We start from the raw sequence: 26,294 nt of genomic DNA on the forward strand, positions 1-26,294 counted from the left end.
AACCATGTCTTCAACCAGACTCAGCACAAGCCTCCGCAGGATGGCTGCCAGCGCATCCCGACTGGCCCGCCCAGTGCAACGGCAGACCCGAAGCATCCACAACCAGATCACATCAAAGAGGACAACACAGCTTCCCTCCAGACAGCTTCAGTGGCCCTCAGCGCGTGCTTTCTCGGCTTCGGCTGCCCAGGCGCATGGCCACATCACCCCTCCGAAGGCCGGCGAAGAGTGAGACCGTCCACAACAGTCTACCGAGACTTATACTGATAATCTCCCATAGGTTGTGGGTAACATTCGTTGACAAGGACGGAGACGAGTTCAAGATCGCTGTAAGCGAAGGGGATAACCTTCTTGATGTTGCGCAGGACAATGACTTGGAGATGGAGGGTATGTCACAACACTCTTGGCGGCAACGTCAGGGCATGTAATATGCTAACTGCTTATCTTTAGGTGCTTGCGGAGGCTCTTGCGCTTGCTCAACGTGCCACGTGATCGTTGCCGAAGAGGAATACTACGAGAAGATGCCCGAGCCCGAAGATGACGAGAACGACATGCTCGACCTGGCCTTTGGATTGACCGAGACGAGTCGATTGGGCTGCCAGATAACCATGACAAAGGAGCTAGACGGCCTCAAGATTAAGCTGCCCTCGATGACACGGAACCTTCAGGCCAGCGACTTCAAATAAACAAGCACCCTCTTTCAGCATTGCGGCGTTGGAAGCGGCATACCACACAATTATTTAATCATCTGTACTATATCATACATACACCATGTCAGAAAAGGAAAGGAAAGGATAGGGAGGGTTAGCGGGGAGAAAAAGCTGGGGAGGTGTTCTTCATCAATCAAGCGCGGCATCACGGATGGAATACATCGGCTCGGCTCGGCTTATGCTAGATATTGGCGGGTATCGAGGGACGGTGGGAGGGAATAACGTCACTCCTCTTAAGCTCATAAACCTTGACAAGTCTGGTGGACCAATCTGGTGAACGAAGTGATGAAAAGAAACAGTCACGCCTGTACAAAGGCGTTGCAGAATTTTGGTTTGCCATTGGTATCCTTTTTGAATTAAGCCTCCTCCAATCCGCCCTTCTTCAGGCCTCCTCCTCCGGACGCAATCAGGTCCAAGAATCCCTTCTTACTCATCTCGTTGATCTTCTCCTCCCTCCGCACAACACCCACGACGCCGTCCTTGCGCGCCTTCTTCTCCGCCTCAGCAGCCTTGACTTGCGCCGCTCTCACGGCGTTGAAGAGCTTGACAACACCTCTTTGCGCGACCTTGCGCAGCCTCCGCTCCGTCTCAATCATCTCCCCCGTTGACGTCTCCTCCGTCTCCGGCGCCACAAGGACGTTGCGCACGCGGCCCTTCTCCATTGCCTCCTTCTTCTGCGCCCTCATCTGCTTGCGCGCCTTGGACTCGAGCGCCTGGTCGACGGCCGCCTGGGCGGACTGGTGGGCCTCCGCACTGCGGGCGAGGACGGGGTCTGATCGTTTCGCGTTGGACAGTTTGGTAGACAGAATTTTCGACATTGACGTTGAGAAGGCAGACGGATCATTGCGTTTAGACTTGATGAAATTGGGATTGCCACCATCGTCGCTCTCGTCTTCTTCTGAGTCGGAATCCGAGTCGGTGCCTACGGGCGCGTCTCTGCTCTTCTTGGGCTTGGGGGCAGGTTTTGTCTTCTGTTTGGGTGCTGCGGGCTTTTCGTCGCCTGAGCTGGCTGAATCATCGTCCGAGGCAGCGCCGTCATCGACAGCCGCGTTATGAATATCATCGTCAGAATCGAGAAGGTTCACCGCATCGAATTCTTGTTCTTCGTTGTCGGAGGCGGATTCGGCTTGCTTCTTTTCTTGTCGCTTTTGCTTCTTGGTTGGGGGCGCAAGACGGCCATCATTTGTCCGCTTCTTCGTAGTTGTTCCGGCCATGGTTGTGGAATATGTGTTACAGTCAATTGGTGTTGATGCAGTGTAGTGATTCAGATCCTCGACTTGGCTTGAAAAAGTTCCCCATGCCGTCTTGCAGGGTCAAATTTTTGGGTTCGGCAGGTGGGGCCATCTTCTTATCGTTGATGTACTTTCTCCGATAAGCCTACTCTCACCGAGACACCGAGCGACTCTCACCGAGTCTACCTTAGTCCCACACGTTACGCCGCAAGACCCACACAGCGGTCAAGCGCCGATGTTCACCGCATACTGCAGCAAATTCGTCGCATTGATGCGGCGCTCACACTGAGGTGAAGGCGCCCTCCCCATCGACAATGTTTGAAGAGTCCACCTAGGCGAATCCTCAAGCAGTCGACATTGTAAAATGATCAACGTCGAAGCCGGCTGCAAGTCAGTATTATCCTGTAGACAACAGCCCAAAGAAGTCACAGAGTTCTTTTGGAAGCTTACGCAACTCGTTCTCTGTCTGGAGAGCCGCTGACCAAATCATGTTATAAAAAATAACAAAAAAACAGCAGTGACCTAGCTGCCTATCCTCAGACACTATGGATGAAGCGGAAGGGCAAGACCACATTTACTCGGGCAAGTATTGCGGCATGTTGTCATCGTCGGCATGACTTACCCTCCCAGAGATTTTTCGTACAACTTATTCGTAAAAGTCGGGGAGGTTCGAGCTTCTGACCTTACCATTTCGGGTCCCTGAAGCCGATAGAACACTGGGCACACCAATAGCAACATTGGATGACCCCATGTTTGTCGGCGACGCATGCCATCACCATCTGAAGCCAACGTCACTGATTTACGCCAAACTTTTTGAACAAAAAAAAGACACCAATTTTAAACACAGTTTCGTTTACCTAGCTTGGGCCCGCCCTTACACTGAATCTAGGTTCTTGTCAATTATAGCATGTTTTGTAACGATGGTTCTGTACATCATAGCCAATCAAATGCCCCTCTACGGAGTCGGAGAGCTTTAGCACCCATTAGACAGAGCGGATCGGGTCAGTCTTAGGTCTCGCTTCCGTTCGACTCAAACTTTATGTTCGGCGAAACTCCTGCTATACATCACGTAGAGGGAAAGCTGTGCTTGCCGAATAGACCGCACTGACGCATCCCGCGCGCTTGCTGACTGGTCCTCCCATCGATCGCTTGTCATGGAAGGGCGTGATCGGTACGCAAGCCATGTTCTCATAGCCATACACCCCCTGGTCTCATCTGTACACAACAGTTCATGACATTAAACTATGGGAATCCTTATCCACTATTGTATCAAGACCACAAAGCCCTTGGAAAGGGCCCCGATCCTGAGATCCCACAGTACTTCGCCTGCTGGAAGCTTTGATATTCCAAAGAGTTGCGTCGACGATGGATCCAATCTCGGCAGGATATAACTGATGTCTATCCCTGTTTGCCATGCTCTGTACGCTGTCTCAATCAGCCTCGGGGCAAAGCTACCTGTGATGACCACCTCAGGCTAATCATGAATATTTCCAGCCATGAGGCAGGTGTTTCACTCGTGACTATCTCGGATTTGGCTTGGTTCAAGGCCGCTTTGAGTGGAAAATAACAACGTATAGTTTTTCTTGCAAGGTGGATTTGGGCACAGAGGGTCGACTTTCGTCATCGACAACCATGCTAGAGCCAAGCCTTACAGAACTCGGCTCGAGGCGCCTGGGTTCTGCATATCGAACGAACTATCCTGAACTGAAAGATGCAAATGCCTAGTAGCTTCAGGTCGGTGAATACCCCTGAAGTATGGATCTGATTCAAAGAAATGAAGACCCTTCTTCAATCCTTTGCGTTCAAGAGGCTTAGGTAGTATGTTGATCACACCAGGTATGGCACATCAATCTTTATGCTTGCTTCTAATTCTCTCTTGTGAAATGGATTGAGGTGGTACCCGTGATTTCCTAAGACTACGAGAGGCTAAGGTATGAAATACGACGGCAAACCTCTCCGGTCTACGGTCGGCAAGGCTTGCCGTGAGCGCATGACAGAGTTCTCCTACCTGGCAACCAGCTTTGAGCTCGCGTAAGATTGGTGGAGCATTGCGTAAATGTCTGGAACTGTGGCATAAATCGTCTGAGACTACGGAACTGCAGCCGAAGGAGGTCTACATGTACACACCCTATGAGGTAAGTCTTCTAGTCTGGGTAGCTTCCGCCTAGAGCAAAGAGGAACCCCTGTTCGCCCGCCCCCAAACACGTGCCGGCAGCGGACACTAGAGTGATAATGTCGCTAGAGGTAGGGCGGAACATTGTAGATCTCGGACTCATGGATCACCCAGCCCGACCTTGGAAGTGATATTACAGTGGCTTGAGGTCTCTCACAGGACCGGATCGAAGATTGCTAGACCGCCAACGGTGATGTAGTGATTCCTACAAAAATCACCCTGACCAAAGGTCTCTCACAGCCTGCCTGTCATTTGATACTTGCTGGTTGGGTTCCGCATCCCCCCCCCCCCCCAAGCGTGCTTTACTCCCTTCTTCGTTCTTCATGAACATACTCGACTTCAGGATACCGCTGGAGACCATTTCGTCGCAAAACTTTCGTCCATCTGATTTGGTCCAAGGCCCCGGCCAATAACACAACAGATGCGTAGACATTTTGACTTTCTCCATCGGTAGGTGGGTGGCTAGCCTTTATTCTTTCTATCCGCCATTTAACTTTAAGCTTTCGGGCTCTACAGGAGTACAGATCACAGACCTTCGGACTCACCACGTTACCGTCTAAACCATCTCGAAACGTAATTACTCCAAGAACAACTGTCGCTTCGACCTTCTGCAGACGCAAGCCCCAAACTCTGTCAGCTCTATCTACACCTTGACGTTTTCATCCGAAACCGATGCCATCTTTCGATCAGCCTTCATCTGCTTCTGAAGCTCCCTGGCCCGTTTTACACCGAACCCGTGGCTGAACACCTCGCGGATATCCTCAAGCGTCATGTTCTTGACCTCGGGGTAGCAGAAATAGATCGAGACCCACCCGAGCACACAGATGGCTGCATAGAATCCAAACGTTCCAGAGGGTGTGGTGTTTTCCATCTGTGTCAAGAAGGTGGAGGCGACGATAATGTTGGAACCCCAGCAGCTCATCGTCAGCATCATGGTGCCCATGGCGCGCACCTCCATCGGAAAGAACTCGCTGCTCAGCCAGGCTGTGTTGCCAATACCTGAGGAGTAGAATCCGACAAAGAACACCATGCTCACGAGAACGATGATGGCCGGCGGTCCAACTGTAGCCCCCTCTGCAAGGGATAGATCATGGTTGACGGGGATCCATTTAAAGGCGATCGCGGCCACAACCAGGAATAGACCCATGAACTGCACTGTGCAGAGTAAAATCCTGCGACGACCGACTCGGTCTACGAGTAACAGGTTGACAAGCGTAAAGATGAAGTTGGTGCCGGCAATGATAGTGCCAACTGCCACAGGGTTACTGAATCCAACAAGGGAGAAAATCTGGTTTGCTATTAATCTATACTCTTTTCAAGGAATAAGGGACTTGGGAACTTGACTTACGGTCCCCGAGAAATACATGAGTGAGTTGAAACCGCTAAGCTGGCTAATGGCCATGAGTCCACACGCCGCAATCAGGGCGCGGAGGTTCGCTGGGACGACATAGAGCTGCTTGAGCACCCACCATTGCGACTTTCCGGCGTTCATGTTCTTGGCCTCTTCGACGTGGATGGTGATGTGACGGACTTTCATCCGGACTTGCTCGTCCGTTCCATTGGGGAAAATCTTTCGAATAACCTTCTCGGCCTCTTGTTCCTTGCCGTGGTAGATCAGCTGTCTTGGCGACTCTGGGCAGAAGGGCAGCATGCACGCCAGAATGATGGCTGGAATCGCGCCGCCGCCAACCATGTAACGCCACCCGCCTTGTACGTGCGCGAAGCCGGCACCGACGCCATAGCTGACTAGTTGGCCGCCCGTGATGCACATGTTGTCGAGACCAATCATACGACCGCGGTATTTGGCAGGGGACAGCTCGGCAATGTACCTGATTTTCATGTTAGCGAGGGTCCATCACCATCGAATCTTGCGCCATTTGATGCTATTGTGACATACATCGGAATGATCATGGCTGCGGAACCGACGCCAAACCCAACGACCAGACGACCGACGGTCATCAAGGCCAACGAGTTGGCGGCAGCTTGAATGATAGCGCCGGCAGTGAACAGAAAGCTGCCGACGTAGATGGCAATCTTGCGCCCGAAGCGGTCTGCCGTGGCTCCCGCAAAGATGGCACCGATGAAGGCGCCACCGGAGGTGATAGACGTGATGAGCTCCTTTTCAGAAGAGGAGAGGGTGTGCCCGAGATCATTGTCGATGTAAACCAACACGGCTGATATGATGCCGGTATCGTAGCCGAAGAGCATGCCGCCGATGGCCGCGGTGATGGACACTATCCATGAGAACTTGCCCGTCTGGGTCTGTTCGATAGAGTCGAGCCCATCAAGGCTGACTTGAATCTCAGAGGAGCCGTCAGCTACGGTTTCCTTGTGCTGGGTCAATTCTTTGAAGTCTTTGGTTTCCATAATGGCGGTTCGTTGCGTACAAGTGGCCGAGTCAAGGTATGAGTTGTTTTGTGTTTGAATGGGGATGGCAAAAAGAAGCAATTATGACTACGAGAGAAGGAGGAAAGGTCCCAATTGGCTTGAGGGGCAGTACTCCGTAGAATGCTGTGATAATCTGGGGAAGACCTGGGGTAGAGTGAAGTCTTTATATCAGCAGTCGGAGTGAGGACCTGAGGGCGTGCAGTGAAGCAATAGGATTGCCCCGAGTAAGGTGTTGGTTCATCAGTGGCGTCTTGCTAGACTTTGTCGAGGGCCCGATTAGCTGGTAAGAAAGTAGAAAGCTCTACTCGCGTTATCTTCAATGGCACCCTAGTTCGCGCAGGTTGGCTGATCTCGAGGGAGATGGAAGGTCACGATACTGCGTGAACCAATCGTAGGATGGCAAACACCGAGAAATACCTTAGTCCTTCATCCATGTCGGTAGAAGTGCCAAGCCAAGTCGAAGTCTAGACAAGCCCAGCCATTGAAGCTTCCCCCGGATTTTCCCCAGATTCGTGTAATGAACAAGATAAGTCGTATCCCGCGGGACTCTTGTCCCAGCCCGGTATCCATGCGGAAGTTCAAACCAGCCTAGGGGTATGTGTAGAAACCTCCATCTCATCACCACGAGGGCGAGTTAGTCTAGTGCCGGTGCTGTACAGCGCTGGTGGAGTTCTTAGCGGTGTATGCAGGGCGCGTGCGGGGGAAAGTTGCCTATCCAGTTTCAAATAGGCAAGTCGGTCTTATTTCGCTCGCGTTTCCTTTTTGACCTGCTTTCATCCATGTCCACTTCATCGTCTCCCATGTCTTCCGCCTACCGCCAAAACCCAACGACTTTCCCGCTTTGGCCGGGTTACCTAAATCCAATGTCAGTAGGCCATTGTTGCAAGTTGCCAACCTGGAAAGCAGCCGTTGTAGCAGTACTCGTCAGTCGCCGTTCTACGTTTCTCGTCCCCCCCGGCGCCCCCGACACCAACTCACCACTCTCACACAATACCGTTTTGAGTCTTTCTCCCCCCTATGAACCGTCAAATCAAGGCCCAGGAAATCTCTGCCCACCGGCTGGTTTTGTTGTATGCCACTGTCTGCGCGGAAACCACACGTATCAGCGCACATAATCGACGCTGGACAAGTCCAGTGCGCGGCGGGTCCAGAATATGAACCGAGTACAGACCCGGACGAATCCGTGTAACGTCAGTATTCTTTCCAATTCTGTCACTTCCCTCAACCCCGTCGCGTCCCCTCGTCTGTCTTAGGGCCGGCGAATATGTCCATGTCTGCGTGGCGTAGGATCACAGTTTTTACCCGATGGAGCCATCTGCGGTTTGTGATGCCACCAGGAACAGTTTTGTTGACACGCGTGCTGTTGTAGATCTGCAGGTTAAGGTAAGTTTCGATTCCGAAAGTTGTGTATTCCGGCGAGATGGACCTGGCAAGGCTCATGGTTCACGATTGTTCCCGCACGCCTTCCAAACCCGGTCTTTCTCAGCTATCATGAATGCCTATTCTAACAACATGTTTGGTTCTCCACGCTAGACACCTCAAATGTAAGCGACCCGATTATCCATTTTGCGGCTCCTTTACCTCCCGCCGGTATCTGTACCATCCCACCGGGAATTTGTCCGTGGCTGAGGCCCTTTGGCGCCGTATCTCAAACTCGGCGAATATTTCCTTGATTGCGGTCCATGCTTGTCACTAACCGAGACCACGTGCAGGTGATTCAAGTCGATCAACGTGTTCCAATTGTCGAAAGTCTGGAGTCGAATGTACCCGTGGATATAGTGTACGCTTTAGGCACACACTGAACCCTAGGTTCGTGGATCCAAGTTCAGTAATCATACCTCAGCCGAGCCCCTCCAGCTGACTTGAACCCTGCTTCTGCTATTAGTGTCCAGCCAGAGAGAGGAACTGGGGCTGCCAAAAGCGAGTACAGCTTCTCAGAACAGCAAACTTGGGTACGAACAACGAACCGCTCTTTCAGCTTTGTTGACGAGACCGAAGATGTGGTCAACATCCACGCTGTTGTCACCGGGGAGCCCGGGGCCGACGACGGCAGCGCGAACACCTACTTAGGGACTCCACATACTAGACATGAAAGTCCACAGGACTACCTTGCTTTACTATCTGCTGCTTCTTCTCCAGTTCCAGATTTGCTGTCTCACTCTCGAAGCTCAGGAATTAAATCGCACGCCTCACATGATGCCCTCTACGGCCGGGATGGCATCAGGAAGCAACGAAGACACTTGCGACCCAGTCCAAACACGAGCTCTGCATCACAAGATGCCAGACAAAATCCAGCCAAAGAGTTCCATCATCACGACGACACGTCTGCATCGAGCGGTCATACTGGAGCCTCGATACAATGGGATCTACTTCACCTTGGAGAAGATTTGACACTCGATTTTCCAAACATCCAACACATCTTTGAAGCGATAGATCCCCAACTAGAAGACAAATCCACCGGCAACGACAGAACCTACGTCGAAACACCACTATGGCCCCTTCAAGACCGTCAGGAAGCCTTCCTCTACAGATACTTCGTCGACAACCTCGCACCTCTCTTCGACATGTGCGATAACGATAGACACTTTGCCAAGGTGGTGCCGAAGAGAGCAGTCTACTGCCCGACACTACTGAACGCGATGTTTTCAGCTTCCGCAAAACGTCTTAGCCGAACAATTGGCGTTGATGGAGTCATTGCCGATCGATACCATCAAATATGCCTTCGCTCGTTGATCCCGGCGCTCTCGTCCTCTACCGCCGTCGTTGACGACAACCTTCTGGCTGCTGTTGTAATCCTGCGCTTCACGGAAGAAGTCGATATCGGTTCCATGACCCTCGAGTCCCATCTGATGGGTACTAGAATCCTGCTGGCCGCCCAAGAAAACGCCGCCGATTTTAGCGGTCTGCGACTTTCTGCATTCTGGCTCGCCCTCAGGCAAGAGATATATATGGCCTTCGTTCACACACGCCCAGTCTATCACAGCTTCTTCCCCAGCATCAAACGGATACAGGAACGCGGTAACAGCGACGAGAATGCCGTGGATTGCCATTATGCCAACAAAGCCGTAAGCATTTGTGCAATGTGTCTAAGCTACTGTTACGGCCAGGAAGACAACCATGTAAGAAGTTATGCGCAATTGAAAGAGGACCTTGATGTATGGTGGAAAGAGAAGCCATGGTACTTCGACGCCATGTGGGCAAATCCAGAACCTGGTTTTCTGCTGGAAGAACAGTACATCACCGATGCCGCTGTCGCTGGGTTACAGCACTATCACCTGGCACGGATGCTCTTGATCGCCCACAACCCTAAGGTTGCGAGGCTTGGTACGGCTTTCCGGGCAATGGAGGAAGAACTCAAACAGACCGTTCGTGTGATATGTGGCCTTGCAGTGGTAAGCTTGCGGTTTATCGACGCCATCAATTTAGGGGAAGTTGCCTGCTAACTGCCTGCTGCTCCGTATAAAGGCGAACGAGAGAACACCTCCAGCATACGTGTAAGTGCCATCAAGTGGCAAGCAAACACCCTCCTCAAACATCTTTTGACCGACGCGATACAATAGGAACGCATGCATAGCAATCACCATGGCGGGCGATCGTTTCACAGATCGGAAAGAACAAGAGGAGTTGTATAAGATCCTTGTCAAGACTGACAGGCGGTTGGGGTGGCCGACTCATGCAGCGTAAGTAGACCCTCGCGCCAGCCCTTTGGCCACTGCAACACAACACTAACAGCGAGCAGACAGTCTCAGATCAGAGAGGCTTGGGGCTGGGAAGACTCCCCATCACCCCCTGCGATGCCTATTGCGGCCATGTTAAACGCCCGCGCACGAGCTGGGACCGCGGATTGATCAGAGTCGACCAGCGAGCAAAGCAAGCTCTAGCGTTCTGTATAAAACTGTTAGTTGATAACGACTCGTACTTGCTCAACCCTTGCAACTACTTCACTTACTTGCGTAAGGGGTCGAGAAACAATTTACTTGGCATTGTCTACCAGATGACTACACTCTTTGCAAGCCTTGCTCCGTCTGCCCAAGTACATGTTTACATTGGTGACTACATGTGATTATTCTTCCTGCTTTGACTCCCTGCGCCAAACCTTCAAAGGCATTGGACTCGGCATCAGGTTCATGGCCTCCCGCCTTTCCGGTTCCCACGCGGGGAAGGGCAAGGCGAAGTTATACCTGTGCAAGACACTCGCCAACAAAACCGTCTGCTCCAGGTAACTGATATTCCGTCCGATGCATCCTCGTGCGCCGGCACTGAAACTGACAAAGTACGGTTGCAGTTCCTTGCCCTTGTCACCGAGCCAGCGCTCCGGGATGTAGGACTCGGGTTCCGGGAAGATCTTGGGATCTCTGTGGACGATGTAAGCCGAGATGGAAACCGTCGTACCTCCAGGGATGAAATCTCCAAGAACATACGCCCCCTCAGGCGGCGTTCGTCGCGGAAGACCAAAGGTCGTTGGCGGCACTATCCGGAGAGACTCGTCGAGACACGCCCTGAGGTACGGCAAGTGCTTGACCTTGTCGTAGGGCGCAACCACCTCTTCAGGATCCAGAACGGCATCAATTTCCTCGCGCAACTTTTCCATGCATCTGGGATTCTTCAATAGCCAGTACATGACGTTGTTCATGGCGATAGCTGTTGTGTCTGAGCCGGCATTCATCATGATGGACACCTCTGCGACAATCTCGCCCCAGTCGAGCCCATTAGGGGTTCCGTTTTTATCTTCCATCAAAGCCTGGAAGAAATCTTCCAACTTTTCGCCAGCCTGGTAGCGTTTCAGTCGTTGGGTTGCGCGGTGGTAGACGATGCCGTCCCATCCCTTGTTCAGGTTCCACCATCGACGAAAAGTTGGCGAGATCAGAGACGTCAGACGATGATTGAACTTGTACCAATCACCAGCCCAAACGGTGATGGACTGGGCGACGGCAGTGGAATGCAGGCAGGCTCTGTAATTCACCTCGTGAATGGATCCGTCCATGCGCTCGGCGCGCACGAGATCATGACCCTGGTCTAGAAACCCCAGTTTCTCAGACAGACCTATATCAGCGATAGCGTCGAGAGTGAAGTAGTTCGTCCACGCTCGGTAATCGAAAATAAGATCGGCCGCGTCTGGACGAAGATCCCCCTTCAGAGGCTGGGTACAGGCCTTGTCGCAACCGACGATGAAGCGTTCAGTCTTGTCAGCCACTTTGTGTTCCCAGTTCTCGAGGTTCTTCAATGCGTATGCCGCCGACAGGACCTTGCGTTTCCGGGCGTGGTCTGCCTTATCGACTACGTCGGCTAGGTGGAAGTGAGTTCCAGCCAACGTCTCGTAGAACTCGCCCTTGAGACACTTGGTTCCGTGCCCGTAGATGTCCTTGATTGCATCAACGGTACCGTACGAAAGCGAGTTGGGCCCAGTTCGAAGCACCGGATGTTTCTTGTGCTTCTCATAGAGAGTCTTGGATCGGAAGCCGAGTGCAGCTTCGCGCATGAAAACTAGATTGGTCACGCCGGCTAAAGGCTTGAAAGCCGGAAATCGACGAAGTCTTTTGGGGTCTCGGAAGTATTCGATCAAGGGATAGACGATGAAGTAGGATAAGACGCTCAGCAAAGCTGCCAAGGGAAGTACAATTGCGTACATGACGAGGTCCTATCTCAGCTGGCTTGGAGGGCTTGTTTGCAGAGGTCCGGTGTAAGGAGTTTGATACTTCGATTCCGACGCTAGCTAGCACATCAGCACGGCATCTCACTTGTGATAGCGAGCTTTGAAATAGTCATTCTGTCCGGTGCAATCAGCTGACTTCAAGATCAAACACGAACGCAACGGGATATGTATCCCGCGGAGTGCCAGCTTTGGAGACATCACAATAGTCATTCTCATGCTCTTCAGGCGCCTCTAGTGCAGGCGGCCAAAGGCAAGAGGACGACAAATTGCCTAGTTCGTCACCCGAGGGGTCCCTGTCAGACGAAATTGGCGTCTTCTGATGGGTCCAGATCAATGCCCACGGCACATGGCGACGTTGACCATCTCTAGTCTCAAGCACTCCCCGCATGCCAAGATCGAGTTGATCGGACCCAACTTTCCTATCCAAGACGTCTCGGATTGGAAGTTGCCTATTTGGAGAATACCCCACGTTCAGGCGTGGCATTTGTTCAGGAAAGGAAACTTGTCAGCCGCAGTAGATCGCGCGACTTGCCTATTTCACTTCAGATAGGCAAGCCAATTCCAGCCTAGGCAAGTCGGCAGTCATGCATCGCGCCGCGTATTTCCAACCTCGATGTCCCGCCCACATGGATAGTTACACAAGCGCCGGGAAGGTTTGGATGAAAGCTCGACGACAACTTACCTTGAAGACCTCGATTCTTGACTCCTAAGTACAGGTACTTGATGACGGGGGGTAGCTTTTTTTCACCCCCCCCCCCCCCCCGCGATGTCCAACTAGCCACTTGCAATCGAAGGGCTCTTTACGTTTCGCTATCAGCCCAGAGTCGCCAACTGGAGAAGACAAATCCAATAAAGTCCTTCACAAGCCCATCGATACCCACGCGTTAGTGGCCTTTTCTCATTCGCTATCAGATGACTCTACCGAAAAGCCACAATTGATTTCTTTCCGAAAAGACTTGTCACCCATTGGAGTGGCATTGGCCTAATCCTTGTCGTTTTATTGCACCTAAATAGCGGGATGCTGACCCATCGAGTGAGTGCCTTTCTAAAATGAGCCTTTCCACTCAGTTCAGGTTAGATGTAGTCACGATTTCCGAAACAAGATCCTGCGTCAGAACCCTTCGCCGACTTTTGTAGTTTTGTCTCACTGGCTTGAGTACCGGTCAGTGATGATCTGCCTACCCAAACCTAAGATTTGATCCCCAACTCTTCCACACTGAGTGGGGGTCATCTCCGTTCAAGATAGTTTTCGTCTTTCTCATCATGAAGTCGAGTTTCTAAACTTATTCCCATCACCATTCGTCGTGTCAGGGTTGCCGGAAGTCATACTGACGAGACCTCCAACTTCCTAGAGGAACGATTGTCCCAATTCAACACATGGTACTTATCCGCTGCATTCTCATAGGTACCTTGATTATTCTGGTTATTGCCAATTCCCGGAACACCTTCACTTAGAGAGTGTTACGAACTCAGCAAAACGATATGACTGCAACTCCTCCACAACACTTATCTGCCTATTGTTTCCTCTTTCCCCAATTATCCCAGCCTTGATGGTCTTGGGTACTTCATCGGGGACTCTCACTCCTCCTCGGGGATTGAGCATCTGAGCATCCGCCATTTTGTTTACGTGTTCCTCTAGAGACCCACGGTGCCAAATGCTTCAAGTCTCCAAGATCCACTTCTTCGGGCTGCTCGTCCGGTGGCCTATTATCACCATCCCGACTTGAGTGATTTGCAACTAGTGCTTTAGTATCGCGTTCTTCCTTTACGGCGGGCAACACACCGGTTGAATGGTGTCCGATTCCCAGATCCACATGGCTAATGTCCCGAAGAGAATGATCAGGCTCATCGTTGTCGTTGTCAACAGAAATTAGTTCGTGCAACCGATCGCTCGGTCGCAAGACACTATCCCCAATAGTCCTCATTCTCGGCCTAGCACCAAATATGGAGCTTACATTTTGAACTGTTCGTTTCCTTCGTAAAAATAGACGACGGAAATAGTCTCTAAAGGCAGGCATGCAAGAGCAGAAGATGAAGCCGTTCAACTCGACGAATGACCAGTTAGAGATTGGCACAATGTCCCCTAGTAAGCGTCAGTACTCGCGTTTGCAATAAAACAACCAACTCACATGTCGGATTCGAAGTCTTCATGAAATCTCTGATAGAGCTGAGCCTCAGAATGGAGACAAAGGTGATCCTACAACGGATATTAGCTCTTATCAATCCCACATTTCCGGGTTCCGCAGGGCACAACTCACAACAATGCTACAGCGAACATCATACCGGCCCCAACCTTCTGTCTCCATCGCCAGTTGAGCCTGACGATTTGAGAAATGGGCATCGCTACTACAATAACATCAAGAGCAATATTGACCGATGCATGGGCCCAAGTCTGGATATTAATATCGTGGCAACGGCCTTGGTGTTCTCCATCCCACTTAGTCCAGGTGTAGCTGATGGGCCAGCACTGAACTGAAGTCGCAACTAGGAACGAAACGGCTGATATGACGCATGCCCATATGACACCCCAAGTCAAGCGCCTAAACTTTTCATCGGAAAATAGGCGCAAGTAGAAGAACAGGAAATTTGTCTTCGCAAACATGACGGTGAATGCATAAAAGTGCTCTCCGATGTAGAACAGCTTGGCGAGTCGGGTAAGCTTGGACTCTTCTCTTTTTGCAAACCTCATTGTCTACCATTGCACTTACTTTGAAGAACTCGTTGATTTGCTCCGGTGTGAGTGTCCAGATGTCTTTTCCGAGGCCATTTTGAACCGCTGCAACACGGGTTAGATCCCATGCCAGGATTCCGTCCTCCGTGTATGACTGGGGACGGCTTACTGAACACAACAACCACGCTCATAGGTACTGACATCAACTAGACCAATTTTACTTTAGTCAAGGTACAGGTCAAGTCAACATTTTGTCGTCATAGAGAAACATACCATTGAGAAAATGAGGGCATAGTCATCCAGTCCAATCATGTAATCCAACCGTGAGAGTTGGGAGTACATGCGGACACCAACACTAAATACAGCCACAATAGCCCCTGCTACGGCACTCGCAGTGGCTGAGGCACCTCTATCTCGATTGGGAAGTCCACAAATGTCGAATAGGATTCTTTGGCTCTCTGCATTTATCAACATGAATCCTGTTAAAGGCGTCGAAGGCGGAGAGGCGCATACTTAGTCCATCGACGACTGAGCAGTTTTGATAGCTGCAACCGATTATTCCGTACAGTTGTTGCTCTACGCAAAGAAATTTGACGGCGGTTTGTGCACTCGTCGCTGATGCGATTATTGTCGAGACGCATTGACTCTGAAAAGCGGCATAGCATCAGCAGTCGCATGAAGACTCGCGACTTTGGCGTGACGATCAGGGAACTTACCGCGCATTCCGCCAGAAGGCTCTCGATACCCAAGCCCTGGGGTATGGCACTTGACACTGGAGTTGAGTCCATCATTCATCTCGGTAAGTCCGGCCAACGACAACTTCGACAAGACTGGGGATTGGCGACAAACCAAGCACGTTGGTCGCAACGTCTTTCGATAAAGACGTTGATAGTTGCAGACGTACACAGGTGCGTAACTGGGCCGATCCGTATTTGAAAGATCTTTTCTTCGAAGAAGATTCCCCCATGTTCGCCCTGAGATTCCACATGACGTTGCTTCTCTATTTACGGCGGTGCTTGAATCAGAGCTACCCCATTTCATTGTTGACATTTGGTCAATCTAAGCTCTATTGAGATTCAGAGTGCAACGGCTCAGTCAGGATCAGGCTCTTGCGCCAATCAATTATGTCCGATGTGCACTTATAGTTCAGCCGGTGCCATCTTAGCTGAGTGTCGGATCACTTTGAATTTCAGTAGTGGGCAAAGTTGGGACTAGCACGCCATAGCACAGGGACCAGCGTGCTGTCGAATGCGTGCTTCAGGGGACAGACAGGCTTCTCCGCAGGGCAGAAAATGTGCTGAGAAAGGAGAAATCAGACTTCAACGTTTCTACAAGCATCAATCAGATGACTCTTGGCAACACAACCAAGGTCAACCCATATCGTTCTAATGTAGATGCAGCAAAACAGTCGCTGTTCTGCGTGATATTCTTTCTAGCTAGAAATTGCACAAGTTGCAGGGCAAATGGGCACAACAACGTGTTTCTTTTTTCCCTCTGCAACTCTTCCATCTTAGCGACAACTTAATGGCAAGATGGCAAGACGAGGAATTCAGACTTTCTAGATTGCAACGCGTGCGTAGCTAGAAGTAGTGCAGCAGCGAGATGTATTTGGTTTTGACCAAGTTAGTACCGTCATACAATTGCTTCAGTGACATGTTTGCGTTCTTGTTTACCCTTCTACCTGAAACCCGTGGCTGACTCACTTTGAGCTACATTGCAGAGGACAGCGACAAAAGAAGCCATGCATAACGTCACAACAATTCGAATGATGACTTCGAGCAAGCCCTCTGAGCGGCTAAACGGTGATGACTGAAGTTTCTGTATAAAAGCTAGCATAACGCTGTGGAGCTTGCAGTCTCGGAGCCAAGTATTCCCCTCCGTCGATCCCGGTACAACAGGCCGACTAATTACATGTATTGCAGAGGAAGAAGAGATGTAGACGTTTCCGAGATGTGTTGACAAATCATCGTGCTTTGATAGTTCTCCTCGTCTCTACCTCTAAACACCAACGGGAGTCTGGCAAAGGACACCCTGGTTGAGCTATGGTAATGATTGTTAGAAGACGAGAGGCAGACGTTTATCTTCGATTTGTACTACTCACAACGGGAAGAACACAGCAGCGGGCTTGTTGACCAGCCTTGTGACAGATGTTTTTGAAGTCGCTGGCCGAAGTCGGCACGGTCGCGGCTGTTGGCAGAGCTATTAGCATCGATCACTTCACCTCCCTCTGGTTTCGTTCTGACTCACGAGGAGCGCAGTTAAGATTAGCAACTCCCAGAACATCGGTGGCACAGCACTGAAGACTGTCGTAGAGACCAGAGCAAGCATCGTAGGGAGCAGAGCCACCGCCAGTGTTGCCGGTGGGAATGGCGATGACGGCAGTGGCCAAGATCGAAACGAGAGTAGTAGCGAACTGCATTTTGAAAGCGATGCGATGATTGAGTGAGAGTCTTGAGTGACCGAAGAAGAGCTGGGAGCTGCAGGTTGCTTTGAGTAGGAGATAGAAGAGATGGTTAATTATGATGACTAGATATTGATTGAGAAGCCTGGCAACTGCAGACTTTATATATTTGAGTCCAATTGTCGCCGTCACTGCTCATACGACTAAACAGATCAACTTGATAAATGGTCCTCTTGCATTTCCGCTACCATGTCCACTATTTGTGCAAAGTCCTGCGGCATAACTTCACCTCACCATTGACACCATTTCACAGTCATCGTCGGACCAAAGGCACACGATGAGGTTTGTGAAGTTTTCGGCAATTCGGTAAGAAGAACTCATTGCCAACGACTTGCGTGTGCTTGGCAATATTGGCTTGGCTGTCCACTTTTAGTCCGAGAAACTGAGGTGTAGGTAAATCCACCTAACACGAGCTACATAAGGCGGGAGCGGCTACTCCCGTGCGCCTAACAACGTGAGAAGTGATAAGGGATTCTGCAAAATCCCCGAAAAAAGTAATGTCCAACTTCATGATGCTGTTCGGGGATGCAGTTCGTCTGAATCCGGGTGGAGTGAAGGCGTTGGTCTAGTCCGGGATCATAATGAAATTCGCCTACAGCCGCTCCCGCCTGTCAAATGCAACATTCCCCGCCCTCAGCTCGACTAAAAGCGAATGAGGGGAAGAGGCGCTTCTCAGCCCAGCCTTCGACTGGGAATAAATGACAATTGTGACGCTGCAAGTACAGGCATGCCTGCAGATGATCAGCGCTGTCTACTGCCTCGTACCTTGTTTCGTGAATCAGGAGAATCTTTCCGTAGACGAAGTATAGTAGAGCAGGAAGGTAGGTTTATGCGGCCAGGGTAACTAACCATTTGTGCAACGGGTATGCTGATGTGCATAAGGCTGGGCCCGTTGCTTTGAAGAACTTACTAGGAATATTTAGCATCTTTCAAGACGTATTATCATTGTAATTAAACCTGCGCTCTGGGACTTTGCTGCTGCTGCTTACGAACTGTTGCGATGAGCTCTGAATCTGGGTTCCCCTTGGATATAACCACTCCATTTCCATAAAGAGAATGCAGAAGGCATGAGATCTGTGCAAACTAAGCCAAAGGTTCAGAAATGTGTTGGCAATTACCCATCCTGATTCATCAATCATATCCGTTGAAAGATGTCCTGCATGTTCGACATTGAAATTTGAAGATCCACACCGGTTGTTCACGCATGATAAGTCACACTACTATGCATGGGTTAAGCGTTCAGTCCTAGTAAACGCCGCTTTACATGGGTTGTGGACGAGGCGGGTAGAGGCCTGCAGCAACCTAGAACCTAAATGCAACAATAATATTCCCAATGCTACCGAATCAATGATCAAGACCCAAATTTGCAGCGCAAAGATTTTCTAGGCAACGCGCAAATGAACCAGGTGATGTAACATAGAGAGAGCTAAAGCGGACACCACTGCGATATCTGCAGACCATGGCCGTCTGGTCCTTTTCCGTCTGATCATTAATCGTCATGCTTTTACAACATATTCCAAGAAGTTGACAGGCAACTGAGACCTGTGGATCATGGCCTAGGCTTTGTGTCCCACAATTTCCGCCACCTCGTGCATCCGGTCTTGCATCCGGTCCTGCTCTTCGAATTTTTTCACAACTTGCAGAGTGGCAAAGTAACTGAATGGTAGAGCGATGAACCAAAGACCGCAGTTGATGCTTGCTGTAGCAATAAGGGGGGTTGGAACGGCTTGGATCCCGAAACCCACTGCTACCGCTGCCGTCTCGATGCCACGAAGCAAAGAGCTATACCGAATCTGGTCGCCGGGCGAGTCCGACAGATTTCCGATTGCCCAGTAGATAAAGTTCTCAATCATGCCAAGAGACGCTCTTTCCAGCATATAGAGCCCAAATCCGCGTCCGAACTCGCTCTGAAGGGCCCAATCCAGGACAGGGAGCGTGAATCGATACTCATTTTGGATGATGACAGCCCATATCCAGGTTGCAGTGTTGAGACAGACAATCAGCGAATATGTTGCTAGAGCTCGTGTCTGACGATTCTTGGACCACGGGAGATCCACAAGTGATCCTCCGAGCCATGTCGAGAAAGTGCTTACAATAGCTGCAACGAAACCACCTAGCGCTCTCGAGCGCACGCTGAAGTATGTTGCAAGGTAGGTACCAGGGTATGCTTGAATCCAGCCAAAGTACCAGAATAGAGGTGTCAATAGAAGAATTGAACGGCTCCTGAGTAGCTTCCACATCTCGAGGAGCTCTGTCCGCCAACGGATCCCTCTCGGCGCTTCGATGCGACTTCCGTCATCCCGCATGACCTTGTCGGGGTTGGATAAAAAGAGACCCAGGAAGAAACCGAGACATTGTATGCCGATGAAGGCAAGGTACAGCTCGTATCCAACCTTGCCCTTCTGATCAACCTTGTGGTTGAGCGCCAGCGAGATGGCGCCACCAATAATCATGCCAAAGTTGCGGAAGGTGAACCACGTCGCGACGTAACGGCCTCGCTTGTGGTATTCAGGATATCCCGTAGCGATCGCTCCCTCGACGCTGTAGAAGAATCCAGCACTTATGCCGCAGGCAACCGAGCCGAAGTAGACGAGCCATGTTCCACCTGTCCGATTGTTGACGTAAAGGCCGGCTGCATAGAGGGGATACCCAAGAGCACCGACTGCCAAAGTCCAGCGGAATCCAATCAGGTTGGTAAGGAACGGGCCAGCGAAGCAAGTCAACGTCATAAAGGCGTAAAGTAGAGCATTCGCTGCGTTGACCAGATCTGGACTTTGTGAACCGCCGACGCCGAGTCCATTCATAGCACTCCATATTCCCGGTGCACAGAAAGCACAGAGACCAACGATGAGTATCTGAAAGAGAGTACTCCTGAGAAACGACATGGGTTGCGACGGAGACAGCGACTGGTTGCCGGGCTCGATTTCTGGCTGGCGAAGGCCGGCCACCTCGACAGACATGACTGGCTAAATTGCTGACAGGTACGATGGTCGAATTTTGACTCGAATATGCTTGATGATGAATTGAAAAGGTTTGACGGCAGCGAGACAAGACCCCCTCTTCGAAGACCTTGATGGTTGCAGTTGCTGGAGGGCCAACCTTTATGGGCTGGTGTAAAATCGGAACCTCCTCAGGCAACTATTTACTTCACTTAGGGACTTAAGATAGACCTCAAATCCGCCTCTGTAAAATGCCCACTGCATGAGATTTGCTTGCAGGGTCACGAATTACGTGCTCAAGTTTCGTCCCGACGTCGCACCAATCGACAGTCCTGAACCAATCTCATGAGCCTTACGAATGGTAACCCAGACCCCGCATCGGGGACGGTCGGAAGCAGTCAATACGAATCTTTATCCGTTGGGAAGACTTGTTCATCGTAGGTCATATATGGAAGAGCCGGCGTGTAGCTCATTCGCCGTCGATGAGTTGCCTAAATGCTAGCAACATGGAGCTAGCAAGAGGATCGCATGTATCCATCATACAAAAGAATTTGCGTTCTCTCTTGCTTAGAATACGGTACTCGGAATATCGCGATATCGTTTCAAGAATGTATGAACCCTGAGTCCATAACGAAGAGCGAAGTTAAGCATGTGTTTGGGCCTTGATACATTCAACCTCAACTGCAATGAACCAATCCTATCGGAGGACGCGGGTATTGATAACCGGGGTAGAGATATCGATGCGACTCTCGCCAATTGGCACGAAGCCCAAAATAACGTGATTTTAGCTTCGAACGCATCAAAGCACATGCTACAACTTCCTCGGGTAGGTATATAACTTCCCGTTCCATCAATCTCACGTCGCGGGCGCTTCCATCAAACCCATCCTACATCCAGTACCTGCACGTTGTCCCAGACTGCGATCATCGGCATCGAAGCGAATACTTCCTGCTACAGTTGCCGCAAGGCACGCAATCACAATGACGATTTCAATCATATCGAATGTTACCGAAGGCCATAAAACAACCAATCAACTCAATCCCTCCATCGTATTTGAACAATTTCAAGATTTACCCCAGACAAACCAACGACTTCTGGGCGAGCCTCATCCCACTGGCACTGTGACACCACTGGCATTGAGGCCTTCCGGTCAACACAAAGATGTTCAGTTGCATGAGGTCATCCATGCTGTAGAATCTCTTCAGACGCAGGGCGAACTCACCAAGAAACTCGCCATTCATGGGGTGCTGTTATTCAGAGGTTTGCCAATCCATGGCGCCGAGGATTTCAGCAAGTTCGCACACGCTTTCGGGTACAAACCACACGAAATCATTGGCATTGTAGTCGACAGACCATTGTTGGCACCAAACGTGGCACCTGCGAACGAAAGCCCAAGAGAAGTTCTCATCTACAACCACAATGAGTCACCCCAGGTCCCGCATGCGCCCGAATACGTTTTCTTCTATAACCACAAGGCGCCCGCAAAAGGGGGCGAGACCCCCATTTCTTCATCACTGGAGCTCTTTCAACGAGCCAAGGATGAAATTCCGGAGTTCATCCAGGCACTGACGGAGAAGGGAATTCTAAGCAGAGTTACCTATAAGTTCGACCAGCAATATACAGGAGGCTCAACCCTAGCACAAGCCTTTGGAAAAAACTTCTTGGACGGTGACAGTGTGACCAAGAAGCGCGAGAAGATTGAGGCACAGATTGCTAGATATGGAAGAGGCCAGCATACGACGTGGGAATGGATAGACGACGGCGTGATCCTGACGCATAGGCTACCCGCGATTCGTACCCAGCCAGGCACGGGACTTCCGACGCTCTTCACCGGATTAGCCGCCTACTGGAAGAACTCTCAAGGCGGACAAGGGGCCAGAAAGGAAGTCACCAAACAGCTCTACGGCGACGGCACGGCAATCCCAGACAGGTATCTAGAACACTTAGCGAAGATCACAGATGAGATCCGAGTACTCCACAAGTGGCAACAGGGCGACGTTCTCGTCTTCGACAACGTTATTGCTCAGCACGGCAGACAGCCTTGGGAAGGCGAACAATCGGATCGTGTGGTGCTAGCTAGTCTATTCGATGGAGACAGTGTGCCTGGAGCATATGGTGACGGCGACTGGGCCCAGGTCGTTCAGGCCTTGGACGGTTGACGATGTTGAAATTGGATGGGTATCTTGACAAGAGGCGACACACTTGACTTGTCTTCACGATTAAGTGAACGGAGACTCTATAAAGAAAATAATAAGATGGGGTGATTATGATTATATTTCGACTAATGTCCACATTGCTTTCTTCAACAAAACATGAACTGAACCCAAATGTGCTGCTGAGGCTGTCAGAGGTGGTTGGCAATTTGGGCCATGGCCCAGATTTTCGTGCAGTCTAAGGGGCTACTACTGTCAGACTAGTCGCCTCGAGCTTAAACTAGGTGTGAAATTTTGATTGGAACTGAGGGAGTCGACTGAAATCCCAATCATTCTCCCTTGCAGCACCCTTTCGTTACATGAAGTCTCCATTAGGATTCCTAAGCTCACCCCTTGCCTAGACCATAGGAATGGGGAGCTCACACCATTTCCGAGAACTCAGGCACCAGGAACGAGGACTGTTGAAATCGTCCCGTCGTCAAATTTTACAGGTTGAGCTCTTTATCCATCATACCTACTGCCTAGTCTCTCTTGTTCCCTTTGCGAATTGCACATCGGTGATCCGGTCTCTCAGCCCCTTCATAGTATGGAATAGAGCTCAGCCTATGCTCCCTAAAAGCCTGCGACACATCCTGGAAGCTCCAATATCGAGACGCAAGAAGAGTGAACTTTCATTAAGTTTTCAACGCTAAAACATCCGGGGCTTAGAGAGAGCCACAGCTAGTTGCTATCGAAGAATATGAAATAACGACCAGTAGCTGTTCCGCACATCATTAAGCTACTGAATACTTCACACGGGGCAACAAAATTAAAGGTAAAGAATAAAGCAATTGATGTTTATTGTGTTGTCGGCTGAGTCTGGATCTACTACGGGACGCGGGTTGAAACCGGTTCAAGGAAAGAGCATTCAAGTTCACATTTGTGGTTTTGCTACGATGAGCTCCCTACAGAAAGGGCTTGATCTCTAATTGGCCTTTCTGGTGCGCTGGGGTAGTACATATCATATCTTGTTTCCAGAGCAGGACAGTCCTTCATCACTTCAAGGCTTCTTCATCGATTCATGATGACGACATACTAAGAATCCTAGACCGGAGACGGGCATTGATCCATAATGATTTATTCAGGAAATCTTTCCAAAAACGACAAGATATTAGTAGAATCTTAACTGATCATACTTTGAGGTCCCCGGATGTACACTGGGAGTTCAGTAGACAATTCTTCCATGGGCTCGAGAATCGACTTTCTATCGTGGCTATGCCAAAAAGGCCGTACCTTACGGGGTTTCTTCACACAATTACAGGCAGTGGCGGCATGCCGTTCCCAAGATACTAGTAGTTGTGGATGGCGTATCGACCTCTTTCTCTGTTCCAGTATGGACTAGACGATAGATGCATGATTCTATTGAGACCGCATGAACCTTGCTCTGAAAAGTCTGAAAAGCGTTCGGCCTAGCGAATTGGGCCGTGACGTCGGAACAAATAGTTATCTGTCTCAATACAATTGGTATCGCAATCCAGTAGCACCCGACATGATGTTTACCCTGTTGTCGTTTAGCGTCGTTTCGAGCTCCAGGTGCGAGATTCTTCCGCGAATGTGTGCGTGGCTCAATGGAGGCCGAGATTGATGGCCACATGTACAACGACTTCAGAGGTGGTCTAGCTGAAGATATTTTGGAACAGTGGATGAAACTGAAATGTTCAAATCGGAGGAAATCTTAAGGACTCGACCGTCGATCTGACACTACGGACAGGGCATATTCCGCAGTCGACTGCACCGCCAGAGTCGTGAGGACACGTTGAGTAACCACATCTTGCATTGAGATGGTTTGAGGGAAGAGAGTGGTTATTTATGTCTGAATACTAAGTGTCTCCCTTGAGTCGTGGTAACCCCAGTGCCCTGAGGCATCTTCTTGGATGTGGTGGGGGCTTCGGCTAGGAGCAAGGGAGGGACGAGGCGAACAGTCAGCCCGTAGCTCCACGGACGACATGTGCCAAATCAGGGAATGCACGTGACTTTGAGGCTTGGGAAGTGTCAAGAGATGCATATTGCGAAGGCGTGTACAGGATTTAAGTATCAGAAGATGAGAAGGGACATCGAATTGTTGTCATTACCCAATCTTGTTTGTGATATAGTCGCTTGATAAGAATTGCTAACAGTTGCATAAAATTTATCTTAATTGATTATGAGAGTTAATATGCATTATCTGCAATGTTAAGATACGAATAGTCACCCAGAATATTCTCCAGGCATCCAACAAATACTACTCAGATCATGATTCACTCGAAAGCTGTCCAAGCCAATACAAATATCAGACCTAAACAATTGAAACAGCACTCACTATGCCTGGCTTCATCGACGAACGGATAAGCGGCCGATATTAGATACTGAGGTTATATTCAAAACGTAAAACCATCAAGCTCTTTAGCCTTGCGAGACGAGGGCATAGATCTTCCATGGTATATTCTTTGAGAAAACATTATTCCTTGACTTCTTGTTTTAAGACGCCATGACATCCTTCCGTTGCCTCGGATCACTTCAGGTCACGATAGGTGACTTGGGCATCTGCCTACTTTACTCGATGACCAACATGGTATGATATGGAAATCGGCGTCGTACCAAGGTTCATTCGATTGAGTATATGAGAGGGTTCCGACCCTGGCAATTCTCAGAATCTTCTCGACATTTCGATGAGACCCCTCAAGGGTTTGTCACAGCTGCCATCTACACCAACATGAAAATTCTCGGACATCAAGAAATTAGCATGTGTACAACACCCCAGAAGCCTATTGATACGTCTGATACAAATTGATTAATGATTCTGATACCTGTTATCTATATATGAGGACCATAATCGGAAATCACCTCCGTCTATTGTTAAATTACAGGCTTTGACTATCTAGATTATAATTATTGCTACATGTGCCTCAAGTTACACATCTACAAGGAAATGAAAGAATGATTGAATTCTAGCACAATTAAGCAGCCATCTCAAAATAACAGCTGCCTTAATCAGAAGTCTTGTAAGCCAAGCTTCATCGGTGTTTGGACTCCGTTAAGATGGTACCCTCAACATATTCGATCCTCCACCATCGACTTCATAGTCGCATGCCAGCAGAAGCCTTCGTGATTATTGCCTTGTTAACAGGGCTGAATAACATCTGTTTACATCAGGTCCATGTAGTTACAGACAAATGCGTTGGTTTGTGATATGAATCGACGCATTAGGAAAAGCTGTCACCATTTTGTTCTCGAATAACAATGGCCATGTGCACGTAGTCCAAGGTTTCTGCCAGGTGAGCATAATTCTTCATGTCACCAACAAATACTGAGGTTTCCAAAATATCTCATCTTATCGCATCGTCATGAAATATTCACATATTAATTTACGTTGCAGCCAATATGTACTTTGCATATGTATAAGAGCTTCTAACTTCACAGAAGTCTATTTTGATGCGAGCACTAAGCGGACCTGAAGGCTGGATGCTCTCATTTATGCCTCAGTCAAAGCTCGATGGTCTCTGAACCAATGTATCTCGCAAGACTTCACGTATACCATTGATATCTATCAAAAAAATCATAACGGAGAATAGGGAACGGCAAACTCAGGCTTTCTATACCTTACTACTTTCTCGTCAAGCCTATTCCCACGAGCAATATTCGGCAAGAATTTCCAACAATGATATCGATTCCAGGATAGTGACGCAATTTCCGTAAGCTTGAGTTGACCCTTTCATATGGATTCTACATCTGACATAACATTGTTGAGAGGTCACTTATGGCTCTCAAGAGAAATGAACAAAAAAATGGCTTATGTCGATGAAACCAGGGAGCAATAGAAACACCATGATTACTTCGTATACCTTTCATATTCATCCTGCCGACCTTCCAGCCATTTTAAGAGAATTCTTGGACTT

At 49.8% G+C, this 26,294-nt stretch overlaps 10 protein-coding genes across 10 annotated transcripts; 4 read left to right on the plus strand and 6 right to left on the minus strand.

Moving 5' to 3' along the window:
• Positions 1-4: 4 nt before the first annotated feature.
• Positions 5-686, plus strand: CPAR01_07704 (2Fe-2S iron-sulfur cluster binding domain-containing protein; the record flags this gene model as incomplete). The annotated part of the gene is made up of 3 exons (XM_060491973.1): positions 5-228; positions 281-387; positions 451-686. The coding sequence occupies 3 exons, from the start codon at positions 5-7 to the stop codon at positions 684-686; spliced, it is 567 nt and encodes a 188-aa protein (XP_060348343.1).
• A 380-nt stretch (positions 687-1,066) lies between these two features.
• CPAR01_07705 (uncharacterized protein) lies at positions 1,067-1,924 on the minus strand (the record flags this gene model as incomplete). The annotated part of the gene is made up of 1 exon (XM_060491974.1): positions 1,067-1,924. One exon carries the CDS (start codon positions 1,922-1,924, stop codon positions 1,067-1,069), a length of 858 nt encoding a protein of 285 aa, XP_060348344.1.
• Positions 1,925-4,758: 2,834 nt separating this feature from the next.
• Positions 4,759-6,482, minus strand: CPAR01_07706 (uncharacterized protein; the record flags this gene model as incomplete). The annotated part of the gene is made up of 3 exons (XM_060491975.1): positions 4,759-5,403; positions 5,464-5,944; positions 6,013-6,482. The coding sequence occupies 3 exons, from the start codon at positions 6,480-6,482 to the stop codon at positions 4,759-4,761; spliced, it is 1,596 nt and encodes a 531-aa protein (XP_060348345.1).
• An 821-nt stretch (positions 6,483-7,303) lies between these two features.
• Positions 7,304-7,618, plus strand: CPAR01_07707 (uncharacterized protein; the record flags this gene model as incomplete). Its single annotated transcript, XM_060491976.1, has 1 exon — positions 7,304-7,618. The coding sequence occupies one exon, from the start codon at positions 7,304-7,306 to the stop codon at positions 7,616-7,618; it is 315 nt and encodes a 104-aa protein (XP_060348346.1).
• A 190-nt stretch (positions 7,619-7,808) lies between these two features.
• CPAR01_07708 (uncharacterized protein) lies at positions 7,809-10,351 on the plus strand (the record flags this gene model as incomplete). The annotated part of the gene is made up of 6 exons (XM_060491977.1): positions 7,809-7,886; positions 8,216-8,283; positions 8,389-9,895; positions 9,969-9,997; positions 10,064-10,183; positions 10,243-10,351. 6 exons carry the CDS (start codon positions 7,809-7,811, stop codon positions 10,349-10,351), a joined length of 1,911 nt encoding a protein of 636 aa, XP_060348347.1.
• A 215-nt stretch (positions 10,352-10,566) lies between these two features.
• Positions 10,567-12,132, minus strand: CPAR01_07709 (cytochrome P450 oxidoreductase; the record flags this gene model as incomplete). Its single annotated transcript, XM_060491978.1, has 1 exon — positions 10,567-12,132. The coding sequence occupies one exon, from the start codon at positions 12,130-12,132 to the stop codon at positions 10,567-10,569; it is 1,566 nt and encodes a 521-aa protein (XP_060348348.1).
• A 1,589-nt stretch (positions 12,133-13,721) lies between these two features.
• On the minus strand, positions 13,722-15,618 carry CPAR01_07710 (CFEM domain-containing protein; the record flags this gene model as incomplete). Its single annotated transcript, XM_060491979.1, has 8 exons — positions 13,722-14,239; positions 14,286-14,353; positions 14,415-14,815; positions 14,865-14,932; positions 14,997-15,033; positions 15,101-15,285; positions 15,341-15,355; positions 15,408-15,618. The coding sequence occupies 8 exons, from the start codon at positions 15,616-15,618 to the stop codon at positions 13,722-13,724; spliced, it is 1,503 nt and encodes a 500-aa protein (XP_060348349.1).
• Positions 15,619-16,825: 1,207 nt separating this feature from the next.
• On the minus strand, positions 16,826-17,246 carry CPAR01_07711 (fungal hydrophobin; the record flags this gene model as incomplete). The annotated part of the gene is made up of 3 exons (XM_060491980.1): positions 16,826-16,867; positions 16,929-17,026; positions 17,075-17,246. 3 exons carry the CDS (start codon positions 17,244-17,246, stop codon positions 16,826-16,828), a joined length of 312 nt encoding a protein of 103 aa, XP_060348350.1.
• A 1,598-nt stretch (positions 17,247-18,844) lies between these two features.
• Positions 18,845-20,248, minus strand: CPAR01_07712 (the record flags this gene model as incomplete). Its single annotated transcript, XM_060491981.1, has 1 exon — positions 18,845-20,248. The coding sequence occupies one exon, from the start codon at positions 20,246-20,248 to the stop codon at positions 18,845-18,847; it is 1,404 nt and encodes a 467-aa protein (XP_060348351.1).
• Positions 20,249-21,207: 959 nt separating this feature from the next.
• CPAR01_07713 (taurine catabolism dioxygenase TauD) lies at positions 21,208-22,386 on the plus strand (the record flags this gene model as incomplete). Its single annotated transcript, XM_060491982.1, has 1 exon — positions 21,208-22,386. The coding sequence occupies one exon, from the start codon at positions 21,208-21,210 to the stop codon at positions 22,384-22,386; it is 1,179 nt and encodes a 392-aa protein (XP_060348352.1).
• Positions 22,387-26,294: the final 3,908 nt, after the last annotated feature.

This window comes from Colletotrichum paranaense (assembly GCF_030867605.1).
Source record: "Colletotrichum paranaense strain IMI 384185 chromosome Unknown Scaffold_6.1, whole genome shotgun sequence".
NCBI lineage: Eukaryota > Fungi > Ascomycota > Sordariomycetes > Glomerellales > Glomerellaceae > Colletotrichum > Colletotrichum paranaense.